Source organism: Psammomys obesus, unplaced genomic scaffold, assembly GCF_907164565.1.
Source record: "Psammomys obesus unplaced genomic scaffold, mPsaObe1.curated_primary_1811, whole genome shotgun sequence".
Taxonomy (NCBI): domain Eukaryota; kingdom Metazoa; phylum Chordata; class Mammalia; order Rodentia; family Muridae; genus Psammomys; species Psammomys obesus.
Window position 1 is genome coordinate 33724059 of NW_026596069.1, and position 26437 is coordinate 33750495.

The 26437-nt window shown below is 44.9% G+C and overlaps 1 protein-coding gene and 1 pseudogene across 1 annotated transcript in view; both read left to right on the forward strand.

Moving 5' to 3' along the window:
• Nucleotides 1-19551: 19551 nt before the first annotated feature.
• The window catches only part of Serinc5 (serine incorporator 5), a 98373-nt gene continuing 91487 nt past the window's right edge, over nucleotides 19552-26437 (forward strand). The window contains exon 1 of the mRNA XM_055625420.1: nucleotides 19552-19731. Coding sequence (XP_055481395.1) covers nucleotides 19705-19731 — 27 coding nt within the window. The 5' untranslated portion in view covers nucleotides 19552-19704. The remainder of the gene's footprint in view (nucleotides 19732-26437) is intronic.
• LOC129690120 (40S ribosomal protein S29-like) lies at nucleotides 25873-26044 on the forward strand (annotated as a pseudogene).

A 26437-nucleotide genomic window follows, 5' to 3' on the forward strand; every position in this document is an offset into this window, starting at 1 on the left:
TGTAATTGAAACAAATGCTTAAAGACAAGGTTTGATGAAATGTTTATATATATATATATATTAAATGTTACGATATGTAATGATGGGGCAGGAAGGTCACATGGGGCCCATGCCAAGGCATGCTCCTTGAAGAATTACACCATGCAACAGATCTGGGATAAAGGAGGTTTACTTAAAGGGAAGGGAGAGGAATGAGGGCCTGGAGAAGGTGGGGTTGAGGCAGCAAGCAAGCCATTAGGGCGGAGGGAGGAGGGGCGGGGGAGGGAGAGAAAGACCACAGGAACACAGGGAGAGAATGTGGAGACAGAGAGAGGGGTAGCAGGCAGTCCTTTTATGTCCCCCCCCCCACACACCTGGTGGCAGGTCCCTGGGGCAGGCCAGCAGAAGCACCTGTATGTGGCAATATATATATTTCTCTATGTATATTAATAGGTTTTCCTCGCTGAAGAAATAAGCCAATTCGAACCAAATTAAAAGTGGAAAAAAAAAAAAAACGGTTTATTCAGAAATGGGTTCCCAAGGGAGTTCATCAGCCTCAGGAGATGAGTTCAGAAAAAGTCTCAGGGAGTGTATGGCGCGAAAGTTGTTTTTTTTTGTTGTTGTTGTTTGTTTTTTGTTTTTTGTTTTGTTTTTTTCGTGGCATCTAGACAAAGAAAAATGATGTGTCGGCCACAGGACGGGCTCTTACCCAGGTATAGTTATCTAGGGCAGGACTTGGGATGGCTGGCAACTTAGGGTGAGGGGATTGGGAGAGCCATGGGGAATGTCAGCTGCAGGGGTGGGCTTTTCGGAGCCCTTTTCTGTTTGGAGGCTTTCTCAGCAGGTGCGGTTGGAGAGGGAGAGAGAAATGGAATTTTCCAGACCATGTAGGGGAGGGGGAAGCAAGCCGGTGAATATGGGGAACGTGGAGGTGAGCCTTTTGGAGGCCCATAGGGGATGGCGAGTGGAGCGTCAGCGACTCCCCGAAAAGTCCTCATCCACTGCACACAGTGCTGATCCACTAGCAACTTTGCACTAGTGACGTCTCAAAATGGATCCGAGGCTAGGGCGGTGACTGCTTCCCTCTTCTTTACAGAAGTCTCCTGAGGTGACCTTGCCCCCGACATCTCCACATTTTCTTATAGACACACCAACCTGGTTGACTGTTAATGGTGCTTGAGGCTAGCAAGGGATGGCCTGACTGGCTTTCAGTCATTTAAAGGCCTTTACACTGGACAATAAAGTGAGATCTGTACCTTTGAGTCTGGCCTCTGGAGTCTTGGGATTCTATGTGGGATCTGTTGCCACTTGCTCCCCTTGCCCTTGGCTCTCAACCCAGGGGTGTATATATGTATCTATGGGGTATGCACTCGGAGAATGCCCTTAAGAGTCCATCGGAGGTTAATCCCCTGAGACTAGAGTTGCAGGAGGTTGTGAGACACATGATATGGGTGCTAGGAACCAACTGGGGTCCTCGGGAAATGCAGATTGCACTCCTAACCGCTTAGCCATCTCTAACCCCAGTGAATTTCCAGCTCTAATATTTCACTCCTTTGTGTGTGTGTGTGCACTCATGTTGCATGTGTGTGCACGTGTATGTGCCTGTGCTTATTTGTGCAAGGCCTAAAGTTAGCATTGGGTTTTTTTCTTGATTGCGCCCCACTTTATTTACTGAGGCAAGATCTCACAATTGAACCCAGAGTGTTCAGAAAAGAAAGACATGTATCTATGGATGAAGGAAGGTTTATATGTGTGGATTAATCATGAGGGAGAATTTGCTGGCACCTTTGAAAACTCAACAGGGCACTAAATCATGAGGAACATCAGCCTGGCTGAGATTCTGGAATGTCTTATATAAGATACAAGCAGCACGGCTGTAGACACAGAATCGAAACCCCTGTAATTATAGGGGCTCATTACTTTATAGGTTCAAAGGAGGAAAAACATCACCAATTAACCTGTAACAATCTTTCTTACCACTGAGAAATGTTACACCATTCCAAGAGTAGTTTAAAAAGCATATTTAAAGTTTTTAAAGCTTATAAATGGGATAAAGTATTTTATATTGTCTTCCTCAGTCAGGGCGGCTCACACAGACAAGCTACATGAGACTGTCTTTGCACAAACAAATTCTCCAGCTGAGTCTCTTTTAAGAGCATTCCTAAAAAATAGGCCTAAGCCAGGTGGTGATGATGCACCCTTAATCCCAGCACCGTGAAGGCGGATCTCTAAGTTCGAGGCCAGCCTGGTCTACAGAGTGAGTACCAGGACAGCCAGAGCTACACAGAGAAACCTTGTCTCGATAATTATTTAATTAATAAAATAATTGTTAGGCCAGAGGTTTTGGGATTAAGGCCAAGATGGCATGGACGGAAAGGTCCTCACCCTTCTCTTCTGTCCAAAAGTCAGTGCTTACAAAAGCCCTCGAAGGTAACCCTCTCAAAACACAGGATTCAAAGTGACCGCCAGACCTAAGACCTGCTCACAGGGCCCTAAGCTCCTCCAATGAGGCTATGTACCCTCACCACTTCCCCTGGTTCCCCATGAAACCCTCAACCCCAGCACAGAAGAGAGACTTCCCTGACCTCCTCCTGAGAGTTCAGGGAACCTGCCTGAGAGCTGCCACCAAAAACCTGCCTTTATACTTCTAATTTGGTATAATTGGCTTATTTCACCAGCAGGGAAGCCATTTGATGATGATAATAATAATAATAATAATAATAATAATAATAACAACAATAATAATAAATGGACTTAAACTGTTCTTATGTAACTGAAAACTCAATATAAATAACTAGACAGAAATCATGGGATTTTCTTCCTGTGCAATCTCAGGAAGAAAACTCTGCCTTTTGTCTCTCACAGAGCAAGGTAGACATCTTTCAGGAGAGTCTTCAGAGAAAGCCTCTTACTGATTTCATGAAGCTATAGGGTTACTGAGAGACCTGCACTCCCGCTGCAGGGACTCCGGACCGCTCCCTCCCAGTGAGACACACAGACTGCGGTTCAATGCAAAAGCAAGAGGCAGTTTATTCCAATCGCGATGGGGGTCGCCCCTTCAAGGCAGGAGATCACCCCGAGCATACAAAGCACAGATTTTTTACACCTAAAAATCAGACCACACATGTGTCTTTACTAGTCAGCAGAAAGATAACATGAAAAACAGTTTTGCAGCTGGCAGCTTGTAGCTTCTTTCAAGAGCAGTCCTCCCTGCCCTGGGTTTCTTATCTCAAAATAAGCTCATCCTGTCCTCTAGGGAGGGCCATCTGGTCTGGCCTCTACTCAAGGTTTAGTAGCCCTTGCTGTTTTCTTTCTAAGCTGGCCCTTATTCAAGGTCCAGTTGTTTTTCTTTCTAGTCTGGGATGGTCCCATTTCTCATTACGAAGGCCGTTATCAGGCTGTGGTTCTGACCCGGCCAGCCACTTCCGAAGAGCTCATACTTCAAAGATGCTGTGGGCTTAACGACTCAAAGAGACATGAGGAGGCCTTGGTTTAGAAACAAGCTGAAAAGACAGGCCATCTCACAGCAGTCCTATTTAAGGAAATGGACTCTCCTGAAATTAAAGCAGATTAATGAGGAAAGCTGAGGGGAAGTGTGAGAAGGGATGTGTAAGGAATGTAATTTTAAAACCATTTTGTGTGACTCAAAAACCATTTTTTTTGTACTTGAAATAATGTGACACTTGTGAGATACAAGCTTGCCACTCGACAGCTCTAATAAGAACTAGGCCTCAGAAGCAGAGCTAGGCAGACCACCTAGTACCTCAGACCTGAGCCAGCCCAGGACTGGCCCTGATATGCTAGTGAGCAAGCATGTATGGTGCTAGTGAACCAGCTCTTAAGCTATGAGCCCTAAGAGTAGCAAAGCTACTATCCAATGAAATGATACAAAAATTGGAACTATGGGAATGTTCTCTAGGACCTCACCAACGTACTCTGTAGACACTGGCTCTAGCTTGTGTCCTCAGCAGGAGCACTATGTGGCCCTGGCTTCAGTGACTGCTGAATTGTTACAGCTGAGCAGACCTGTCTGTCAGCACCAGCCATTGGCCTGTGTTCTTGAGGACCTTCTAGACCTCCATCAGTGCCATCTTCCTGCCTGCCACAGCTGAAGAACTTCACAGAGGATGTGGGTCTGCAAGCTTCTGAATCTGCCTCACTGGAGATCTCCCAGTGGAACCCTGCAGCAGCATTTTTGCTCAAACAACTTTTTTTCCTGCTTGGTGAGATGTGTTTAACTTTTTTATTAGCATATTATAAGGAATGTTTGTATGAATTCACAAGCACATTCAAAAGACAAATCTGTGTGGACATCCTAATTGCTGAGCCTGTTACAGCCCACTGGCTGGGCTCTCTGCAGGATGGAGGTATATAATGCCTGTCTCGCTCACTCTTCTGTCAACCTCAAATATAAGCTATATTTACTTGAAATCAGGATAGTGAACATTTTGAGAATTGAATTTTAAAATCAAACAGAGAATAAGTTTCCCTGGTATGCAGAAGAAAAGAAATGAACCATATTTAGAAATGCTTTTGAAATATCATAGTAAAAGTGTATAATAACTGCACTTATTTTTCTAAAGTCACACAAATATATCTTATTTTAACTAGGCTGGGTATCAAACCCAGGCCTTCATACGTGCTAACTAAGAACAGTAGGCATACTTTTCAACTCTTTTATTTTGGTTTCTTTCACCTCTACCTCCTTTCCAATTCCCAGCACTATGTAGGAGAGAAAGAAGGTTCAACTGCTTTAGACTTGGTGCTGGTTAGGGTCATTTGGGTTCCTCGGAGCAAGTCCAGTCTTCGCCTCAGAATATCTCCAACTTCTCCTCAAACTACATCAGCAGCAACCAGGAGCAGCAGAGGGGAGCAGCAGTAGCCTTCTTTCTAGGCGCCCCATCTCTCTCCTGGCTCTGGCGTTTATTCCCTCTCAGAGTCCTCAAAATTAAATTATCTGCAACTGGCAAAGACCAGGAGCCTCTCTGAGCCGCAAATAGTCTGCTGCTGTGGACAATCTGGAGCAGCCCCATATCCCACACCTGGGATTAAAACAAAAACATGCTCACAGAACATAACTGAGTTTTTAAAGACACCAAAACTTCCACTACAAAAAACTCTCCCACTTGGGCTACATCCCTAGCCCCAAATATTTATCTTAGTGAAGAAGATGCTTTGAAGTCTACTCAGCAGTAGGATCTGGATTTGAGTAACTCCCCAGGATACTACTCGAAGACTATTACAACATTTAAGAGGCAAAGGCTTTTTAACTGTTACTGAGTTCTAGAATAGAAGCCTCACTCTGGGGATACCAGGGGAGCCTAGCGGATCCCTACTCTCTATGTAGCCAGAAAGACAGATCTAAGGGCCTTCTGTAGGGTGTCAGTATCAGCCTTCAGATCACACAGGAATAGAACAAACACAGAGTTGGGGCAATTTGATAGTAAAAGGTCATGGCCAGGTCACAGTCTGGTCATTACCTCAGGACTGTTGTCACAGACTTGTAAAAGTCAAGGAAATTGCTGTTCCTCCCTTTGCTCATAAGTTGTCTGTCTAACATAGTTTGTGATTCTGGATTTTGAGATAAATTGGGGGTTAAAAAAAACCCCAATCACAGAGGCGAAATGAATCGGGTTAATAACTGGACCCCTTTCTAAAGGATTCAGTAAAAACTTGAGTGTACCCTAAAAATCTGAGTGTATCCAAACTGAAAACCTTACTATAGCCAAACTACTACCCGGGGAACCAAATTACATCCTAGAGATGGGACATGTCTCCTTACCACTGGCATCAGAAATAGGCCTAACTGTAACCTGACAGGGCTGGGAAGCCTGTTGAGAACTCCCTCCCCTCATTAGTGTGGAATCTGGGCTCCCTGGAAGGTTGCCTGAGTCCTTTCCTTTGTGCTCTCTATACTTGGGGGACTTGCCAAGCAAATTAATAATGCAATGGGATAAAAGGGAGAATCTTTAGACACGAAGGCAGAGTGCCATTTTGGAGCCTCAGAGTCATCAACACCCTGTATACATGTAACCATGGTGATTGTACAAAGGAACCTCTCCTTCCTTATATCCCCTGCTCTCCGAGTCATAACCAGGCTCTCATTATAACTTAACTATAACCTGGTAATAACATAACCATAACAACACCTTGGTAACCTATTTGTGGTCATTGTTTGAGCTTGAGAATTTCAAGAGGAAAATGAAAATTCCTTGCAGTGGGAACTAGTGGAGTTATATTTGATTTTCTTTCTCTTTGTATATAAAAAGCAAACCATGCTGAAGAGATGTTAATTCTGTCAAGCACAAGCAGGAGGCTGCAGAGAGCACTGCTGGACTTGGAAATAATTCCTGTGACCTGGGGATGCAGAAGACAGGACAAGGCACTGCTCTCTGTTTTCTATATATTTTAAGAGGGGGAAAAAAAACAAAAAACAAAAAAACAAAAACGACACCAATGTGAGATTTACAGTTACTGGTAAAATTTAGGAAAAATTTGATCATGTTTTTAACTTGAGAACATTTTTTAAAGAGATTTATTTTCTCCTGGAGGGGACAGGAGCACCACAAGGAGAACAACAGAGCCAAAAAATCTGGGCAGGGTTTTTTTTCTGAGACTGATATTCCAACCAAGGACAACCTAGAACTGCTGCACAGATTTAGCCCATGGCAGCTCAGTGTCCAACTGGGTTCCCTAGGAATGGGAACAGGGACTGTCTCTGACATGAACTCAGGGGCTGGCTCTTTGATCACCTCCGCCTAAGAGGGGAGCAGCCTTACCAGGCCACAGAGAAAGACAAGCTAGTCCTGATGAGACCTGATAGACTATGGTCAGATGGAAGGGGAGGAGGACTTCCCCTATCAGTGGACTGGGGGAGGGGCATAGGAGAAGAAACGGGAGGGAGGGTGGGATTGGGAGGGGATGGGAGAGGGGGCAAAGCTGGGCTACAAAGTGAATAAACTGTAATTAATAAAAATTTAAAAAAATTAACCCCCACAAAAAAGATTTATTTTCTTTTTAATTGTGTGTGTGGTGGGGTTCCTGTGCATGTGAGGCAGAAGACGGTGTAGGATCCCCTGGAGCTGAAGTTACAGGTGGCTGTGAGCTGCCCCATGTGGGTGCTGAGAACTAAACCCAGGTTCTCTGCAAGAGCCACAGGAACTCTTAATCATTGATCCATCTCCATTCCTTGAAGAATAAAAAGGAAGAATTGAACATCTTCAGGAGAGCTAGGGTGGTGAGTCAGGCCTGTAACCTCAATGCCTTGGAGGCTGAGCCAGGAGAGCTAATGTGGGCATGAGGACAATTGGGTTACATGGCTAGATGCTGCCTCAAAGAAAATCAAACTCCCAAAAGACAGAAAACTGGAAATAAAAGGAGTTACTGGAAGAAGACTGAGGGCACAGTAAGAAGAACTGGTAAAGGAACATAATATGTTTTTAACTCCAGCAGCTCAAGGAAGGCTAGTGCTCAAGAGAAGTGGTTCTGGGTGGAGCTGATGATGTCTCTCATTGAGAGACAGACAGAGAGAATTAGGAAAGGGGATGTGACCTCCAGAAAGCTAATGAGCAACAGAAAAGAAGGATAGAGACAGGTCCTGGTGACAGGAGATGCTAGGCAAGAAGAAAAGGAGTGGAAAGGGGGATTTGTGGCCAGCCTCTCTCTAGACACCATTTGGGCCATGTTTATGTCAACTTCCTATAGTATAAGTGGCCTGACCCATGTCCAGATAGCGTCTTTTCTGATGTAGACATCAGGTGCCTCCCATGTTGGAAACTCATTTGGGACACATGAATAATGTGTGGTGATGTCCTCTATCACAGATAGTGATGGGCGAGTACCAGTGGAATGGGTAGGTCCATGGCTGAATTCCTTTTCAAGCTGAACAGTGGGGGGTTTCCCTTGCTGGTAGGGAGGCAGCCTTGGGTGTAAAGAAGACACTTTTACTTCACAGCCTAAAGAAAACAAGCTTGGAGCAAGACAGTACAAAGAAACAAAGTATGTTTGAAGACAAGATAAGAAAACGGGAAGACAGCAGGAAATATAGTTCTGTGATAGAGTATCTGCCTATCAAGGAATCCATTCTGAGACCCCCTCCCCAACAGGAAGAGTAAGAATCATTTTCATGGGGGACATAATTCAAACATTCCCCAAAGCCCCTCTCTGTAGGCAGCTGCTTGCAGAGTCACTGCTAAGCCTATCCACTCCCTAAGTTGTAACTCCTAAGGCCTGGCTTTTCTCTTTCCTCTTCTTACATCTCCCTTTTCTGGACACCAGCTAAAACCCTAAACTTGTTACTTGTTTGCTCTAATCCCTCCTATCAGCAGCTTATCTATTCTATTTGTCTGTCTGTCTGGTTGTCTATCTTTCTGTGCCTTTCAAATTCCAATAAAATTGTCCTCAAATTCGCTTCGGAGTCTGTTTTTAGATTCCTTTATCAACCAGACCAAGAACCTGCACAGAAGGACTCTGTCCCTCATGATCCAGGGTAGGAGCCGTGCTGCAGAAGCCAGAAGGGATGTGCACTACAAGAGTGTGCAGGGCTCTGGGAGAGAGAGTGGGCTGTTGGATACAGCTGAACCGACATGGTTGATTATCTAGGAAATAAGGATGTCAGATTAGGACCCAGGAGATGGTTCACCATTCATCTGTCATCCCAGCTTTTCCTACAGCGAGACAGAAGACAGAGACAGAAATGGTTCCAAAGCTTGCAGGCCAGGCAACCTGGAATATGCAGGGCATCAGCAAAAACTGTAAGAGAAACTCTGCTTCAAAAGGTGGAAGGTGGGCTGGAGAGATGATGGCTCAGAGGTTAAGAGCACTGGCTATTTTTCCAAAGGTCCTGAGTTCAACTCCCAGCAACCACATGGCTCACAACCATCTATAATGAGATCTAGTGCCCTCTTCTGGTATGCAGGCCTACATGCACGCAGAACACTGTATACACAATAAATAAGTCTTAAATTAAAAAATGGTGGAAGGTGAGACCAGATTTCTGAAAGTTGCTCTATGACCGCCACATGTGTGCCAAGGCATGTATAAACCTGCACACATTCATGCGTATGCACATACACACACACACACACACACACACACACACACAAATTTAAAAATAATGACATTAGATATAAGTCAAGAAAGATGAAGATTGGGTACAAGGAAAAGCCATGCAACTTAATGCAATGCCAGGAATTATAGGGTAGGTACTGTTGCAAGGACTTTACTGTGTGTGAGCTTCCCAGACCCTCTAATTTTATAGAGAAGGCAATGGAGGTACATAGTGACAAAACAGCCAATAATAAAATGAAAATCTAGCTCTTTAATAATGAGCCCCTGCCTACTATAGGTACCAGGAGCTTGTGATACCTATTCAGACACTTAAAGCCTAACTCCTAAAGACCCATGGTGTCTGTTCTAGCTTCCTTTTCGTTGCTGTGACAGGTCAGTCAGCAAGACAATCTCTCACAGATAGAGATATGGGTCATTCGGATCTGGGCAATTCCTCAGTTGAGACCTTCATGAGTCTAGGCTGTGTCCAGTTGATAGCTGAGGATAATTAGGAGAGTGTCTTGGCTGAAATGGACAACCTCAGAAGAGTTAACAGATGTTGTAAAATGTACTACTTAACAGGATTGTGAGGTAACTGTATCTGTTCAAACACCAGACAAATGGTGCAAGAGATAGGCCCATGTAACTTCCCTCTTTCTCCTATTTTCTCCTGGGCTGAGGCTCTGGCTGAGACTTTCCCAGCTGTGTTTCTGTCTATTTTTTGATATCTCTTTTCTCTGTCTATTCTTGCTGGAAAAATGTTCTTACTTATATATCTATGGCTTGTCACTGTGGTCCTGGCATTACAATTTCCTCAGAGAGAGCTAATGGCGCACCAAAAACAATCTCACTCTGGGTCTTCACATGGGGTTAGAATTCACTGCAAGCATTGACTCCAAGGAAGACTGAAAGGGAGAGCATTGAAAAATAAGTTTATCAGAAAAAGTCAACAAGAAATCGTCTTTACCCACAATGTGGCTATGTGGTGAATATTTTTACTAGCCATACTTGTATAGGTGTTGGCTATTAATGTGATGACAGCTATGACCCACTTAGCATGGGAACACGTAGGTGGATGTTCTCTTGTGCTGAGAGTTTACTTCGCATGGAACATCAAGATTCCATACAGTAGTACAGCCAAAAGATTGGGGAACAGCAGAAGAATATTATGTAAAAGTAAATAGGGGAGAAGTGCTCTGGGAAAAGAACTGGAAGGCTGGGACAGAAAGGTACCCAGCTAGAAGGTTGAGACAGAAAGGTACCATGTATCATTTTATTATTCTGTAATACTATTGAGGTTTAAACTTGGGCATATATTGACTTAATAGAAATAGGAGTTGTTAGAAGAAGTGGGATAGCGACATCATGAGGTTCTTATTTTTTCCCGGAAGCCCCAAACTTACTGGTTATCTATTCAATGAGTTGTTAAAATTGTTAATTGGTGAAAGAGTCTATGTAGCCACGAGTAGCCTGAAGCTCACTATGTAGCCCATTTACCTCCCCAATTCATGACCACCTCTATTTGCTGGAATTACAGGAATGTGCCAGTATGCTTAGTGATTTGATTTTTTTTTCTCTCTCTCTTTCTGAGACAGGGTCTTACGAGGTAGCCTGGCTGTCCTGGAACTTGCTATGTAGACCAGGCTTGTCTCAAACACTCAGAGATCCACCTGCCTCAGCTTCCTGAGTGCTGGGATTAAAGCACATCTGGCTGCTGTGACTGAAAGCAACTTAGGGAAGGTGTATTTTATCCTGCAACTCTTATGTCACACGTCATCACTGAGGGAAGTCAGGTCAGCACTCAAGGTAGGAACCTAGAGGCAGGCACAGAAGCAGTGGTCATGGCGGTATGCTATTTTTCTGGCTTCCTCACCATGCTTTGCTCTGCCTGCTTTCTTACACAGCTCAGGACCACCTCCCCAGAGGTAGCACTACCCACAATGTCTGGACCCTCCCCATCACCCGTCAATCCAGAGAGTGTTTCTCAGCTTTTATTACAGGCCAGTCTGATGGAGGTATTTTCTCAGCTGAGGCTCTGTCTTCCTAAATGACTCTGGCTTGTATCAAGCTAACAAAAAACTTGGTGGGCACAACTGTCCCTTTGTCAGCCTGACACACAAACATATCCCTATTCAACTACAACTTTTCCTGTTTGTTCTTGGGACAGCATGTTACTACCACAATACAAAACATTCCAATTTTTACAAATTCCACACTCTTTGAAAATTCCAAGACTTTAAAAGCTCAGTCTCTTTAAAATATCCAATCTCTCTGAAATACTCCAGGTCTCTCTATAATTCCAGCGTTGTTCTTGTTTGTTTGTTTTTTGAGACAGAGTTTCTCTGTGTAGCCTTGGCTCTCTTGGACTTGCTCTGTAGACCAGGCTGGCCTGGAACTCACAGCGATCTGCCCGCCTCTGCCTCCCTGAGTGCTGGGATTAAAGGCGAGCACCATCTCACCAGGCCAATTCCAGAGTTCCTTAATTGTGGGCTCCCATAAAAAGCTACAGATTTCCTATTTTAAAACGGAAAAAGTCAGGGCCCTGTTGCAATCAGATCAAAGCAAACATCAAAGTCCAACAGTGTCAGACTTCTGTGATGCAGTCTACACAAGGCTTGGAACTTTGCCACCTTTCTGGCTCTGCCATCTGCAGCACACACAGTTTGTCTAACAGGCTCAGGGGATCTTCCCGCAGGCCCGTTGCTGTCCTTCGTGGCCATCCCGTGGTCCTGGCACCGCTAAAGAGCTGGGGTCTCCACCCTAAGTGGGCTGCATCCTTAGCTGCAGCCTCTCCTGGGCTCTCCTCAGGGACCCTGACTCTGCTGCATGTCACCGGGCCTCAGCTTCTCTCCACGACCCTTCTGAGGCCTGGGGCATCTGCCATAACTGAGGCTTGCTGGGAGCAATGGCATGCTGCATTGGCAGAAGCATGCAGGTGAGCTCCCTGGAGGCGGCCCACTCGCTTTTTGCCGAATGGGTGTATCCCTGGTTTAGGGAAGGCCGAAAGGATTTTGCCTCAATACTGCTTATTTCTGTACTGCCTTTCCATGCTTGTCTCATATATCTGGCATGGCAGAGACCCTCACTGTTTATTGCTTCACTCTGTTGGACAGATTTCCTGCAGATTATTTTGAAGATGTACCTTCATAGTGCTGTTTAAATGAACTGATGATTTCAAAACCCCTGATGATGATTTTAAAGAATTTCTGACTTGATTCAAGTAATTTAAAAACCCTTCTGCAGTGTAGCAAAAACCTCTAGGAGCTCTGTGGACCTCCCTATGTCAAGTCAAGTACTTGATTTACACCAAGAGGAGGACAAGATTGAAACAAATTAAATCAAGAAGATACATTCATTCTAGGTTTAGTCCAAAGATAAGGCTCAGATGTATACCATGATAAGAAAGCCCTTATGGATACAGAAAGAAACAAAGAATAAATGGTTAGCTATACAGGACAAAACAGACAACTGTTTTTTAGAAAAACCTTGACATAAAAAACTTACTTTGAATACATAATGTGCATTTGAAACAAGAAAAAGATATAACTTCTGCTTTGAACTTATGGTGAACATATAGATAGAACCACTGCTTTAAATTTATAATAAGCAAAGTATCTAGTTAGATAATAGCATCGATAGTCCTACTGTAACTCCCTTTTTATGTAATGATTATATCTATTTTTGAATGATGTAATTCTTTCCATACATGGAGAACCTTTGTATTAGGTAGTATAAAAACCCAAGAGAGACTTAAACATTTGTTGAGGCCACCCACTTCATCCAAAAATGTGTCTAATTGTCTCTATATATTGTATATATGTATATATGTACATTTATATCTGTATGTTTACATACATGTGGATGAATAATATCTTTGGGAGCTCCCCTGTTTCATCTATTTTTTTGTATTGTGCATGTGTATATGAGGTTTATAAAGATTTGCTTGCTTTGTCTGCCAAATGTGTGTATGATTTTGCATGTTTCTAACTTTAGTAAGATTAGTAAGTGATAAGCAGTCTGGGGTTGTTTTATCAGCCTTCCTAATTTGGACTCCAGCTTCCAGCAAGCCACTGTTCACTGCTAAGCCATTAAGTTAAAAGGAACTAAGGTTTTTCTTTTTACAACCCCTTGTATTTGTAGCAAGAAACTGTCAGGGCTATGGCCAATCCCTGCCTGATAAAGATCCTCTGCTGTTTAACAATAACATTTTTTTAGCTGTTTTGGTGGCAGAGAAACCTGAAGGCCTGGGTAGCTCAATTGATAAAGCTTCAGATGCTCCATCTGAAAGTTCAGTGTTCAATTCCCTGCTACCTCTCTTTTCTCTCATGACCAGCAGCCCCTGGGGGTTAAACTGTGCATAGTCTGGAAGTTTAAGAGTTAAAGCGTATATATAGAGCCCCCAAACTCTTCTTCCTTAGAGCCAATTCTTCAGCCTCAGCTGATCAGAACCATAGGCTCTCAATTCAAATACTGAATGTCCCTAGTACAGCCTTACAAGGATTTTCAGACTTCCCTCTGAAAGTTCACAAGCCAGGCCTCCATCATCTGTTTTGCTCTCAGCAGTATCTTCTCTTCTCAACTCCCTATAGCTCATTAAGTTCTGATTATTCAATTTTTTTCCAGCCCAAAGTTCCAAAGTTCTTTATAATCTTCCCAAACAACATGGTCAGGTCTGTTTACTGTAATTGTACTCCCTGATTTGTACTTAGTTTTTGTCTTTGTTTGCTTCTCTTTTGTTGTGATAAGACACCACGACCAAAAGCATCTTGTGGAGGAAAGGACTGATTTCATTTTATAACTCTCAGCTAACATGCCCTCACTATGGGAAGACAGGGTAGGAACTGCAGGAAGGAAGCTGGAGGCAGGAACTGAAGCAGAAACCATGGAAGAACACTGCCCACTCCCGTAGTCTATCAGCCTGCTTTGCCATATAATTCAGCACCATTTGCCTGGGAGTAGCACTGCCCACAATGAGATGTGTCCTTCTTCACCAATCACCAAAGAGGAAAACCCACAGATTTGCTTACAGGCCAATCTAATGATGTGTTTTTCTTAATTAAGATTTCCTCATTTTGGATATGTCTAGATTTGGCCAGGTTGACAAAAACCAACTAAAACAGGCCCTAAAAGACTTGATACAGGAAGATCACAAAAAAAGAAAATGTAATATTTAAAGTTCAGCAGAGGGATGCTCAGTTGTAGAGCACTTACCTAAAATGAACCAGGCCCAGGTTTCAAGTCCTCACACTGACAACAGCAAAAAACAACAGAAGAGAATGCTTCATTAGTTTCTTCTTCAAAGCTGTTAAAGTTTAGTGGGTTAACACTTTTATTTGCTTTTGATCAATTCTTGAAGTGGGAGCAAGATTTGTAATAAAAATTCCTAAATTTAGTAAAAGTTTTAAAAGAGGGGTTGTTCAGATAACCCTCAGTGGAGGAATAGATACAGAAATTGTGGTACATTTACACAATGGAATTCTACTTGGCAATTAAAAACAAGGAAATCATGAAATTTGCAGGCAAATGATGGGAACTAGAAAAGATCATCCTGAGTGAGGTATCCCAGAAGCAGAAAGACACACAGGGCTTATACTCACTCATAAGTGGATATAAGACATATACTATAGCAGAAACATACTAAAATCTGTACACCTAAAGAAACTAATCAAGAAGGAGGTCTCTGGGTAAGATACTCAATCCTCATTCAGAAAGGCAAAGAAGATGGACATAAGAAGAGGGGGTAAACAGGAGACAGGACAGGAGCCTCCCACAGAGGGCCTCTGAAAGGCTCTACCCTGCAGAGTATCAAAGCAGATGCTGAGACTCATAGCCAAACTTTGGGCAGAGTTCAGGGAATCTTATGAAAGAAGGGGGATATAGTAAGACCTGGAGAGGACAGGAGCTCCACAAGGAGAGCAACAATAGAACCAAAAAATCTGGACACAGGGGTCTTTTCTGAGACTGATACTCCAACCAAAGACCATTCATGGAGATAACCTAGAACCCCTGCCCAGATGTAGCCCATGGTAGCTCAGTGTCCAAGTGGGTTCCCTAGTAATAGGAACAGGACTGTCTCTGATATAAACTGATTGGCTGGCTCTTTGTTTACCTCCTTCTCAGGGGGGAGCAGCCTTACCAGGCCACAGAGGAAGACAATGAAGCCACTCCTGATGAGACCTGATAGAAACAGGATCAGAAGGCAGGGGAGGAGGACCTCACCAAACAGTGGACTAGGGGAGGGGCATGGGTGGAGAAGAGGAACAGAGGGTGGGATTGGGAGGGGAAGAGGGACAGATCCACAGGTGGGATACAAAGGGAAAAAGCTGTAATTAATAAAAATAAAAATATATATAAAAAAGAGGAGTTGTTAGCAGTCATGGTGGCATACCCCTTCAATTCCAGTACTGAGGAGATTATGGTGGATTTCTCTGAGTCTGAGGCCAGCCTGGTCTAATGTCTCAAAAATATTTTTATGTCTATTTTACATTTTGTCTTTAATAACACACACGCATACAAACACACACAATCACTACTTTTACTTTAGTATGTGATATTTTAAAATATTTACCTCTGTCAAAAAAGAGCTTCAAATTCAAGAGGGGAAAAACCAAATTACAAGCTATTTATTTATAATTTTATATGTGCATATATATAATTATACCGTATAAACTAAAGCTAGTTTAGTTAATTTAAGAACAATCTTTGTGGGAGGACTATTTTACCTGGTCTGCCAAGAACTACAATCTTACTAAAATAGATCTGTTACTGCTTGTCCCTGAAAAAGCCACATCAAAAGGGCCTGACTGTGTAATGACCTTCAAATTAGGAACACTATGTTTTGCTTCAAAAAGTATGCAGACTACTAAAAAAAAAAAAAAAAAAAAAAAAAAAAAAAAAAAAAAAAAAAAGTGCCACTGTTTCTATTGGTCTACTCTTGTTAGTGAACCAGACAAGTCTTCAGAGTGGAGAGAGGTGAGGAAACCTCCAGGCCTGGCCACATTAATTTGAGATCTTTGAACAACTATTGAGGAAGCATGTGCACAGATTTTCTTTTCCTTTTTTTTTTTCTTGTTGACAATCCTGTGTAGTGTTTCTTTGTACAAGTAGCAAACAAGCCAAAGGCAGTCCAGGGGTCAGTCCCGGGCTTCAGCGTAGAGGTCTATATTAAGGAGACTGTAGAAGCTGAGTACCCTTAGGAGTTTAATATGGAGTTAGAATTATATAGAGAGATTGGCCTTGAACTGTAGCTGTCTGAGCTAGTCCAAGCTTCATGTACTCTTCCTGGGCTTGGCATGGATGACAGAAACAAGTTCACTGAATGTACAGCTGATGATTTGGGATTTGACCTTCTTGAGTTTCATGAAGGCTTAATAACTTCAGCAACTACAGGGATGGGTTTGGCATTGCTGGACTTAGCTTTCTGTATACTAGGCCTGCATGCTGAGAGTGTCCCATATCACTCTCAGACTCTATAGGCTCTTATATTGTGCTTCCTGACTAAGTTTTCTTCAGAAACTTGGACTTTACCATTACATGACTCCTCTCTGTTGCTGGGGTTTCTTTTTTTCTTTTTGTATTTCTGGGAATGGAACTTGGGACTTAGTGCCTGCTAATGCTGATGTGAAAGAACTTTTACTCTCAAGGGAACAAGAGGCTGTTTATTCTGGGCCAAATTGAATAACCATGGCCTGGGAATATCCTTTAGGTTGGCTTGAATGACGTTCTAATACAGATGACGGTATATGAATGATAGTCTCAGAACAAAAAAAAACTCATAAATGAACTTATTTACCAAACACGGTGGGAATATTAGAGAAGAAGGGTACGTGAGCGGGGAAATAGCTACAGGTTTCAGATGTGTTCAGAGCGCTTATCTTTATGTTTGCAAGCTGGTGCTCTGCCAAGCAGTGCATTCCAAAAGTTTTACCTAAGAGTGTAAACACGCTGGGCCAGATAGTGGGGGTGGGCAGTAAATGGCTATTAAGAGGACCAAAGATAGCCCAACATAACTTTGATTTTTGATCTACAACATTCCATCTTTCTGAAATCCTGAAGGTCCAATCTAGTCTGCCAGACTTCAACACTAGTGTTTTAATAAAGAGACACCACATAGCTTCTTCGGAGAACTTCAGTTCACATCAGGCAAGGCAAACGTTCTGCCATGGAGCCTGCAAACAGTCTTCTTGATACCATTTGTAAAGCTGATTGTATATGACATGTGTTTGTACCACAAAGCTCTTGAAGGGGCTGGGGCCAGAAGAGAAAAATCACAATTTATTTCTTCATTTCATTTAAACATGTTCATTAATACAGGCGATGGTTAAGTCAGAGCTTCAAAGAGATCTTATCCAGTCTCTTAGTAAAGTTAGAATTTGCAGCTTCCTGACTCTGGATGCTCAAGCTTTTGTTAACGTTCTTGGACATCTTGGTGGACATTTGACATGTTCACAAGCTATTTATTATTGTTGGCATGTTGGAAAAGAAACTCATGCGTGTTGGGAAGTATTCGGCCATTCAGCTCCAATCCTAGCCCTATCTCCAGGTTGTGAAGACAAATGTTTTTTCTCTAGGACACTAACATCCATACTCAGAATCCTCAAACGCTAGCTGGCATAGGTTTGGCAAACAAACAAAAACAGGACTCTGGTAGGAGGCCACTTATCCTAACACAGTGATATTTGCTGAGAATTCTCCTAAAGAAGTGGGTAAGTCCCAGCTCAAAGGTTTGTATGTTTTGCACCCCGCCCCCACCGGTTGGGTGGCTTCCACAAAGACAGAAACTCTTGGTGTTCAACCAGTTTCCCCAGGGGATGAAGTTCTAAGTCAAGTGACTGCCCTGCTACAAACAGTGAAGCTCATTGTAAAGCCTCACAGAGGTCCTGGCTCTGAGTCACAGGTAGCTGCCCAGCAAGCTGCTATGCTGACTTGGTTCGGTTCACCGCCTCCCACACCCCCTTATTCTTAGTTACAGCCACTGTCTTCATAACTTTTCTCCCCCCCCCCCCAAGTTGTGTATGTGTTGGAGTCCTCCTTGGTTACAGAGATTCCATCTTTTGTATACAGTCTTCCTTTTGTACTAAGCAAAATTTTCAGAAACAGCTTCAGGGGCCAATGTCTCAGACAGCCACCATAACCTACTCTACGCTTTGTTGGTTAACACATGGGTGCTGATTGGCTGGCCTCGATCCAGGCCACGCTATGAAGGAAGTCATCTGAAGTAGTTGACATAGAAACTCACTTAGGATACCAGGTGTAACCCATTTAAGGTGCCAGGTGGGAAATACGGTGTGAAACAAGCGCACGTATGGATTGGATGGCCCTATTGCACCTAGTGTGCGCGCGCGCATGTTTGTGTGTGCGTTTTCTTTAAAGAGTTTTTTTCTGCCCTTGGTTTGACTCTGGATCCTGAACCCAGTCTCTCTGACATATCTGCTTTTAAATAAAGATACTTTTTGTTCCTCAAACTTGGCTTTCATAGCGGATCATTTCCCAAATCATCGGACCCTAACGTATGTTATTCTAAACTCCTGTATCTAAGACCCTGGAAGATTCAGCACCGGTAATAACTCAAGCACTGATTGTCAAAAAGCTTTTCTTCAGTTTCTCCCTCCCGAACTTCCGGCAAAGGCTCTGTTCAGCGAAGGCCAAGTCATGGGTTCTGTGCCTGACGATCAGACACTAGGATTCCCAGCCTTGTCTTTTCACTTCCTGAGACTGGAGGACAAGCTATTTAACCTGCTTGGGCTTCCGCGGTCACTTTCCTCAAATGGGTACATTAATGTTTAACCGAAAAAAAAAAATGAGTGGTGTAAAATTCATACTAAAAGAAATAGCTTTACAGTTGTAGTGACTGTGAGGAGAGATTCAGGTAGAGAAAAAAACCTGGCGCTCCCTTGACACCCAACAAGCAATTGTTAGACTCCTCCCTTCAGCGTGGGTCAGGAGAGGGGAAAACAAGGGCCCCAACCGAGGCCCTGGGTTCTGAGACCAACACTTGGACAGCGCTCTAACCAGAGGCCCCAGAGGCCCGCGGAAACAGCAGGTGGAACAGCCAGGCGTCTGGGGATTTGAGGGTGGGAGGACCTGGCACGGGCAGATGAGGGGTCGGGGACAAGACATGCTTCCCGAGCAGGGGTCTGGGAGACGCTTGGGAGGAGGAGGCGACCACAGTTCCGTTTCCAGTGGCGACCTCGCGGTGGGGCCAGCGCAGGACAGTCAGGAGGGCGTCTCTCTCTAGGGCTCTGGGTTTTACTAGCGAAGGCGAGCGGTTCCTGTTCCCTGGAGCCGGAGAGGCCGGCGGGTCAAACCCGGAGCCCTGCAACGGCCTTAACGCCGCCTAACCCCAACGGAAGTGCCAGGGAGGAAGAAGCTCGTGGGCCCGGAAAGGGGTGGGGCTCTACCGTAGGGCGGGGCCCTAAGCCAGGGCCGGCCGGCCCAGAGGGCGGAGCCTAGCACAAGGCGGACTCTACTGGCGGGGGCGGTCCAGGGGCGGGGCCTGTGCCGCGGGGCGGGGCTTGGCGACGGTTGTTTTCGGGCCCCAGTACGCAGCCCTCAGTTGGGGCTGCTCCGCTGGCAGCGGGCGAGACCAGCTTCGCGGACGCGCGCTCGCGGACGGAGCCGAGAGAGCCCGAAAGCTGGGTCCGGTGGGCAGCGTCCCCTTGGTCGTCGGCCGCAGCGATGTCTGCCCGGTGCTGTGCTGGCCAGGTGAGCGAGGCGGGTTGCAGCGCGGGTTGTCAGACCGTGGACGCGGCCGCGCGCCGGGCTCGGGTTTGGAAAACCCTGTGGGCGGGAAGGGACTCGGGGAAGCCCGAGAGGCCACCCCGGTGACCTCAGTGTCAGGCCTCCAGGACTCCGGGCTGGCGGGGCGAGCGGGTCTGGAGCTGAGGATCCCATCGGTTCCCGGGACGTGTCACCTCCTGCCGGAGCCTCGAGAGAGTGGCGCTGAGCTACTCAGCTCTTCCTGCCACTGCACTGCCCGTGGGATGAACCCAGAAAAAAACATGGGGTTGGACAAGATCTCTGTTTCCACACTCTAAACACAACTTGTCAGCTCAGGAAGGGCGCGTTTGGCATCTCCAGGTCTAGAATGTGGGTTCTCTACTCAGGAGAACGGCTGGAAACCTGATTTGCAAACTCCCAGGCACGAGCCTTGGCTCAGGGAAGGCTCCGCTCTGCTTCCCATGTTTAAGGACCGGACCCTACGCAAACCTGACTGGGCATGAGCCTTCACTCCCTTCTTTGCAACTCATCTTGCTGGAACCTGTTTTGTAATCTTGCCAGTTAAATTCACGACAGCCAAGCTACAGGCGTCTTCTAACTGGAGAGAATTATTAGGTTTTAGCCCTTTAATGCTAATTTCCCTTCTTTCTGCAGGGTTAGAAAAACAACAGCGAACTAGGTGAAGCCATCTGGTTGTTCTCCCACGTTGATTATGTCTTTGTGTTCGGTTTTAATGGGTTACAAAAAACAAAAACTGGAATCTGATCGCAATGGGTGGTCCTGCAGGTGCAAGACCGGTCTTGTTTACTTTGAGTGTTAGGACAATGGAGGCCAGCAGAAGTGGCTAGGGGTTAAGCTGTGTCTCTGGACCCGCAGGTTTTAGTGGCCAGTAATTCTTCCTGTCCTCTTTGAGGTGGCCATGTGGAGTCATCTTGGTTTCTGAGGTCTAGTACTGTGCTTGGCATACAGTCAACCTGGCATTTTCAGAGATGAGGAAATTGAGGCTTTTTGATTTGAGGTAAAACGACACCCCCTACTCCCCAGTATCAGGAAAGGAAAAAGCGAAGGAATGTGTCCCATCCGGGCTTTTGAGACCAAGAGTGGCCAGAAAAGATTGTTTTCAGAGAATTGCAAGTTTTCTCTCTTTTAATGTGGTGCTGGAATGGTACATAGCTCTTGTCCTGTATGTGCCAGGCAGGTGTTTTATCATTGAGCAGCACCTCCAAATGCATTATTCTTGTTCTTTTGCGATACTCTTCAATTAATGCAACACTTTTCAGTGTATAGTAATTGCATATATTTGGGGCCATCTGCCCTTCTGCTCCCTTAGAAGTCCTTTGAAGCTCTCTCAGGACAGGTGCCAGATTTCAGGCTCTGAAAATTATTGTTAGTACTTAAGTGAGTTTTAAAAAAAATATATTGGTATGAGTGATATTTTACCAGAATTTATGACTTGTTTATAAAATCCCCCTCTTAGGACTTTGGAAAGAACCAAGTGTTGGTTGTCTCCCCAGGATAATAACTTCTGCTTTCTCAGTGCTGCTGAAGGCCTCACTGTGGTAGGTTTTATTGTAGGACGCAGCCACTCACACCGTGATTTTATGTAGTTGGGGGGGAATGTTAAACCCTTAGCAGGAGTTTGTGTGAGGGTGTAGGATATAGCTAAAGGTTAGAATGCTTGCCCAGCATGTTCGTGGCTGCGTTCAGCCCTTAGCACTGTATGAAACGAACCCCTCAACCCTCACAGCATCGCCAGGAGCCAAATCTGCCATTTATATCCTTATTGTCTTACCAGCACATGCTCAATGCAAGGAGGATACACTGTAAGAAGCCAGACATCTCTGCTGCAGGGACCTGTGTGCGTACACAAGTAACACGGGCATCCCATAGCGTGTGAACAACAATGATAATCCCGTAGCCTTGTGACAAGCTGGGCAGTAAAGCAGCCATGGGAGGGTTGGGTGAGAAGCTTGTCTAAGAATATGCCTCTAGACTTGAGATGTAATGGAGGAGTACAGGGGCTGGACTTAGAGCAGGTCAGAGAACTTGCTGGGCCAGATGTGACTGGAGATTGTCAGCCTGTAATCCCACACAGTGAGTCATATCCTTGGTGAGGGCAAGAGTTACTGAGCATGACCCGGAGATACGGGAGCTAAGGGAGCTAAGAGAGTACGGTACTTGCAGCAAGTAAAGCGAGCAGTGGGCACAATGCCTGCGCTTGCTGCTGCCCACGCCTGAAAGCAGGGATTTTATTCAGGAGTCTTCTGCATGCTCACTGTGGAATGACTGGCCATCACTTGTGGAGGGTGCCTCCCCGAGTGAGCTCACTTTGAGAAAACATCTTTGTATAGCTCAGACTCCAGAATGGCTAAGGAGAAGGTCTGCAGGTAGTGAGATCACAGTGAGCAACTGGATTACCTAGAATATCTAGATTTTTGCTGTTTCATGTGGCTACTTAGGAATTTCCTGGGGGGCACTGAATGAAACAAACAGAAACATAATTTGAAGAGATGTTATCAGTTCCGCAGACCCCACCTCCCTACAGGCAAGTGGTAGACCCTGCGCCTGCTGTGTATCTAACAGTGGTTCTCAGCCCATGGGTCAAGGCCCCTGGGATGGGGGTTTGACAACCCTTTCACCAGGGTCACCTAAGACCACTGGAAAATGTAGATATTTACATTACAGCTCTTAACAGTAGTAAAGTTAGAGTTGTGAAGTAGCAACGAAAATACTTTTCTGGCTGGGGTTCACCACAGCGTGAGGTGTATTATCTGGGTGAAGCCCGGACCTAGCAGATCCTCCGCGGAGTGTGGAAGTGAGAGGGACAGGCTGAGCAAGGATGAGCTGTGTTGATCTAGATCTAGAAGATCGCTGTAAAGGCTGCACCAGAAGGGAGAAAGGTGAGGGAAGAGAACAGCCCAAGTATTCATATGCTGTTCACTTACCAAATACTTCCTTTTGCTTGTTGGTTTTTAAAAACCAGATCTTAAAGTAGGCAAGGCTCGTCTTGTAATCCTCCTGCTTCATCCTCCCAAGTGCAAAGATTAAAGGGCTACACTACTTGATATACCTGGCTGGCTAGGTATATTTAACGTGGCTGGCTTCAAGCTCTATGAAATAGAGACTAACTAGCCTTGCACACCTGATCCTTCTGCCTCTCCTGTCTGTGTGCCATTATGCCTGGCTACAGTCAGTATCTATCTATGCAATTACAAATATGTATATAAATTTAATTTTATTTTAGCCTGTATGTATGTCTATGTACCATGTGCCTGCCTGCTGCCCTCAGAAACCAGAAAGAGGGTGTTGGTTCTCCTGCGGCTGGAGTTGCAGAGGGTTGTGAGCTGCCATGTAGGACCTAGGAATTGAACCTGGGTCCTCTGCAAGAGCAGCCTGTGCTGTTAACTGAGGAGCTGTTTCTCCAGCCCTGACAGTGAATATTTTGTCATGCTTCTTTGTATGTGCCATGTCAAGGCTCTGCAGTGAACACGGCTCCCTGATGGAGCGTGCACTCTGGCAGCCTGTCCTTACTGTAGTCCAGTCCACTGCAGGAGTGGCAGCAGCGGGACACGGTAGACTTTGAGGTAGAGATATATTGGAAATGGGTGTGAGGAGGAGAATAGGACTTGGGTTTTTTGTTTGTTTGTTTGTTTTATTTTGTTTTTTGGGATAACGTTTTTGTGGCTCTCCTGGAATTTGATCTATAGAACAGACTGGCCTCCAACTTACAGAGATCTGCCTGCCTCTGCTTCCTGGGTGCTGGGATCAAAGGTGTGCACCACCACACCTGGCCTAGGACTTGGTTTTTGTGTGCATGGGTGGGTTGTGCCATAATGAGGTGAAGTAGGAGATTAACATTTGACAAGGAAACCCATAGTTTTCTCTTGGCTTTGTGACACTTGAGATACCTGTTACTAAGTTCAGTGAGATTCAGTGCGCTGGGATCTGCATTGAAATTTAAGTCAAAAGAAGTTTAAGATTGTAGGTAAAAATTTTGGATTTAGGTGAGCTGGTATGCCTCTGAAAAAGTCTCTTCTCTGTCTTCAGTTTTCCTTTTCTTTAGAGTTTGTATGGTGATACTGAGGTGATTATAAGGATTACATGTGACGTCAGAGATGAAAATGACAGGATTTGCATGAACACCCAAGTATTTCTTTTATTGTGCAAACTGACTGGGAACTGAGTTTGTAGCCGAGGCTGTGCTTGAAATCACGATATTCCTCCTCCTCAGCCTCCTGAGTTCTGAGATTACAGCCATGTACCACCACACAAATTCCATGTCTTTCCCTGCCCTGCCCATATCAGGACAGTTTGGCCGGTCATCATTCTTATGGTTGCTCTATCAACTCTGATACTAAGATTTACTTGGCTGTTGGCTAATGGATGCTGGTGGAAGCAGAGATGCCAGGGAGAGGCCACATAGCACAATTTGGGGCTAGAGAAGTGTGACCTGGACCTCTAGGGGCAGGATAAGCAGGGCGCTTCCTTGCTCTTCTGACTTAGGGCCTGGTTGGGAATGAGGTGTGAGAGAGCTGTGACATACTGTTGGGGGTCATGTGATATACATACTTAAGAAAATGTAGACAGCCTTGCCAAGACAGTTTGAGAGTAAGTGTTGTCAGGGTTTCCTGCAGGAAGTATGAGCATTCATGGTAGTCATGGTAGTAGTGATGGTTTATTTCAGTGCCCAGTGTGCTATCTGGTTTTATAAATCGATCATCACTGTGGACAGCCCTGTGTCTCACAGCTGGGGCAATTGAAGTGCAAAAACATGGATCAATAGAGTGCTGCATCCACCGTTGGCTACCTCCAGGCTTCAGCTGGCCGACTTCTCTGCTCATATGGTTGTTCCTTGTTTCTTATTACACAGCACAAATGCGTGACTGCATTGAATAGACTTTAGGCAGTTTTGACTATACAATGATAAGGCTGTTTTGGTAGATATTGTTGGCTGCCAGTAGGACCTTTCCTACTAAGTGAGGTGTAGTTTCTTCCCTCAAACCTGGTCCAAGTTACAAACACCCACATTACAGACTTAAGTTCTGCCAAATACACAGATATTTGCTGGTCTTGCAGTTTTTCCTGCAGCTCTAGGAAGCCACAACTCTTTGCCTTCTTGATGCTGTGTCATGCATGTTGCATAAAGAGTTCACTGGTGCAAGACGTGTGAACACCTCCAGTAGGGAGAGCTTGCCTAGCTTCTGGGTGGGCTCACGCAACCAAGACTACCCTAGCAGGGTGTCTTGAACACACAGGTCCCATCTGATTGCCACTGACAAAGTGAAGAGCCAGTTCATCTCTGCAGCTGGGCCACCCAAGGGCAGACGTGCGCACGTGTTTGCAGACGGGTCTATGCATGCCCTCCCCATCTCTCCCTTTGTTCTTCCCTCTTTCTCTTCCATTTCTCCTTCCTCTTTTTCTCTTGAGACAGGGTCTACTGTAACCCACACTGGCTTCCAACTTGAGGCTTACCCTGAGCTTCTGATCTTTCTGTCTCTATCTCTTCAGTGAATTCAGGTGTGTGGTACAGCACTTAGTTAGGGGATTTTGTTTGTTTTGAGATACATCTCGTCATGTAATTGTGACTGACCTGAGCCTCAGATTCTGAGTTTGTCTCTGCTTCCTAATACCAGGATTAAAGGCATGTGTCACCATGCCTGGCAAGATAACATTTCTTTTTCTTTTTTTCTATTTTATGCTTTTTTTTTTTTTTTTTTTTTGAAACATGGCTTTTCTGTATAGCTCTGGCTGTCCTAGAACTTGCTCTGTAGACCACAGTTGTCTTGAACTCACAGAGATCTTCTGCCTGCCTCTGCCTCCCAAGTTCTGGTGCACACCACCACTGCCTGGCCATTCGTGATCGTTGAGGTTTTCTCCAACAAAAACCCACCTCTAATATCTATCATGTTAATTAACAAAGCCTTTAATGCCACCAGGGGCTACCATCCATTGTCAAAGCTGAAAAGACAAAAACAAAAAAACCTGGAACATTTGTTAATGCATAATATTCCTTTTAAAAATGAGACATTTGTTAAAAGCATAATATTCCATTTGCCAAGTATTGGGTAAAGAGCTGAACTTCACACTAGTTCATTTCTTTTCCCTCTTTGGCTGTCTGAAGGCAAGATGGGTCACCAGTAACTCTCCTGGAGTCACTTGTGGAAGTTTGGCCAGGGTTCTTGCTCTGCTGCGTCTGCTCTAACTGCCACAGTCTGATCCAGAAATAGGGGTGGGGCATGTGCCATCAGTGTTTCTGTCAGTATTCCAAGGACATATAGGCTTCATTAAATTGATCTAAGCGACCTTGAATGCATTATTCAAGACTGTCTACCCAGTGAAACTGATCTCACTAGTCTTTGTACATAAAGACTAAGTGAAGACCTAAGAGAGAGAGAGAGAGAGAGAGAGAGAGAGAGAGAGAGAACTGGACTTGTTCTTTATTGGGCAGTGAGCTGCTTATTTGTATTTGTGGGGCCTTGTGATGTAGCTCTGGCTGGCCCAGGTTGTACTCCTGTCTCAGCCTCACAGGTGTTGGGACTACAGGTGTGCACCGTAGAGAGGGGAGTCCCTTAGAGAAGGAGGGTAGAGAAGGCAGGGGAGAGGTGGCCCACACCCAGGGTAGGAAGTGAACAGCTGAAAGGTTCTCTGCCTGCTAGCTGGCTCTGGTCACATTGAGGTGTGCCCTCCCACA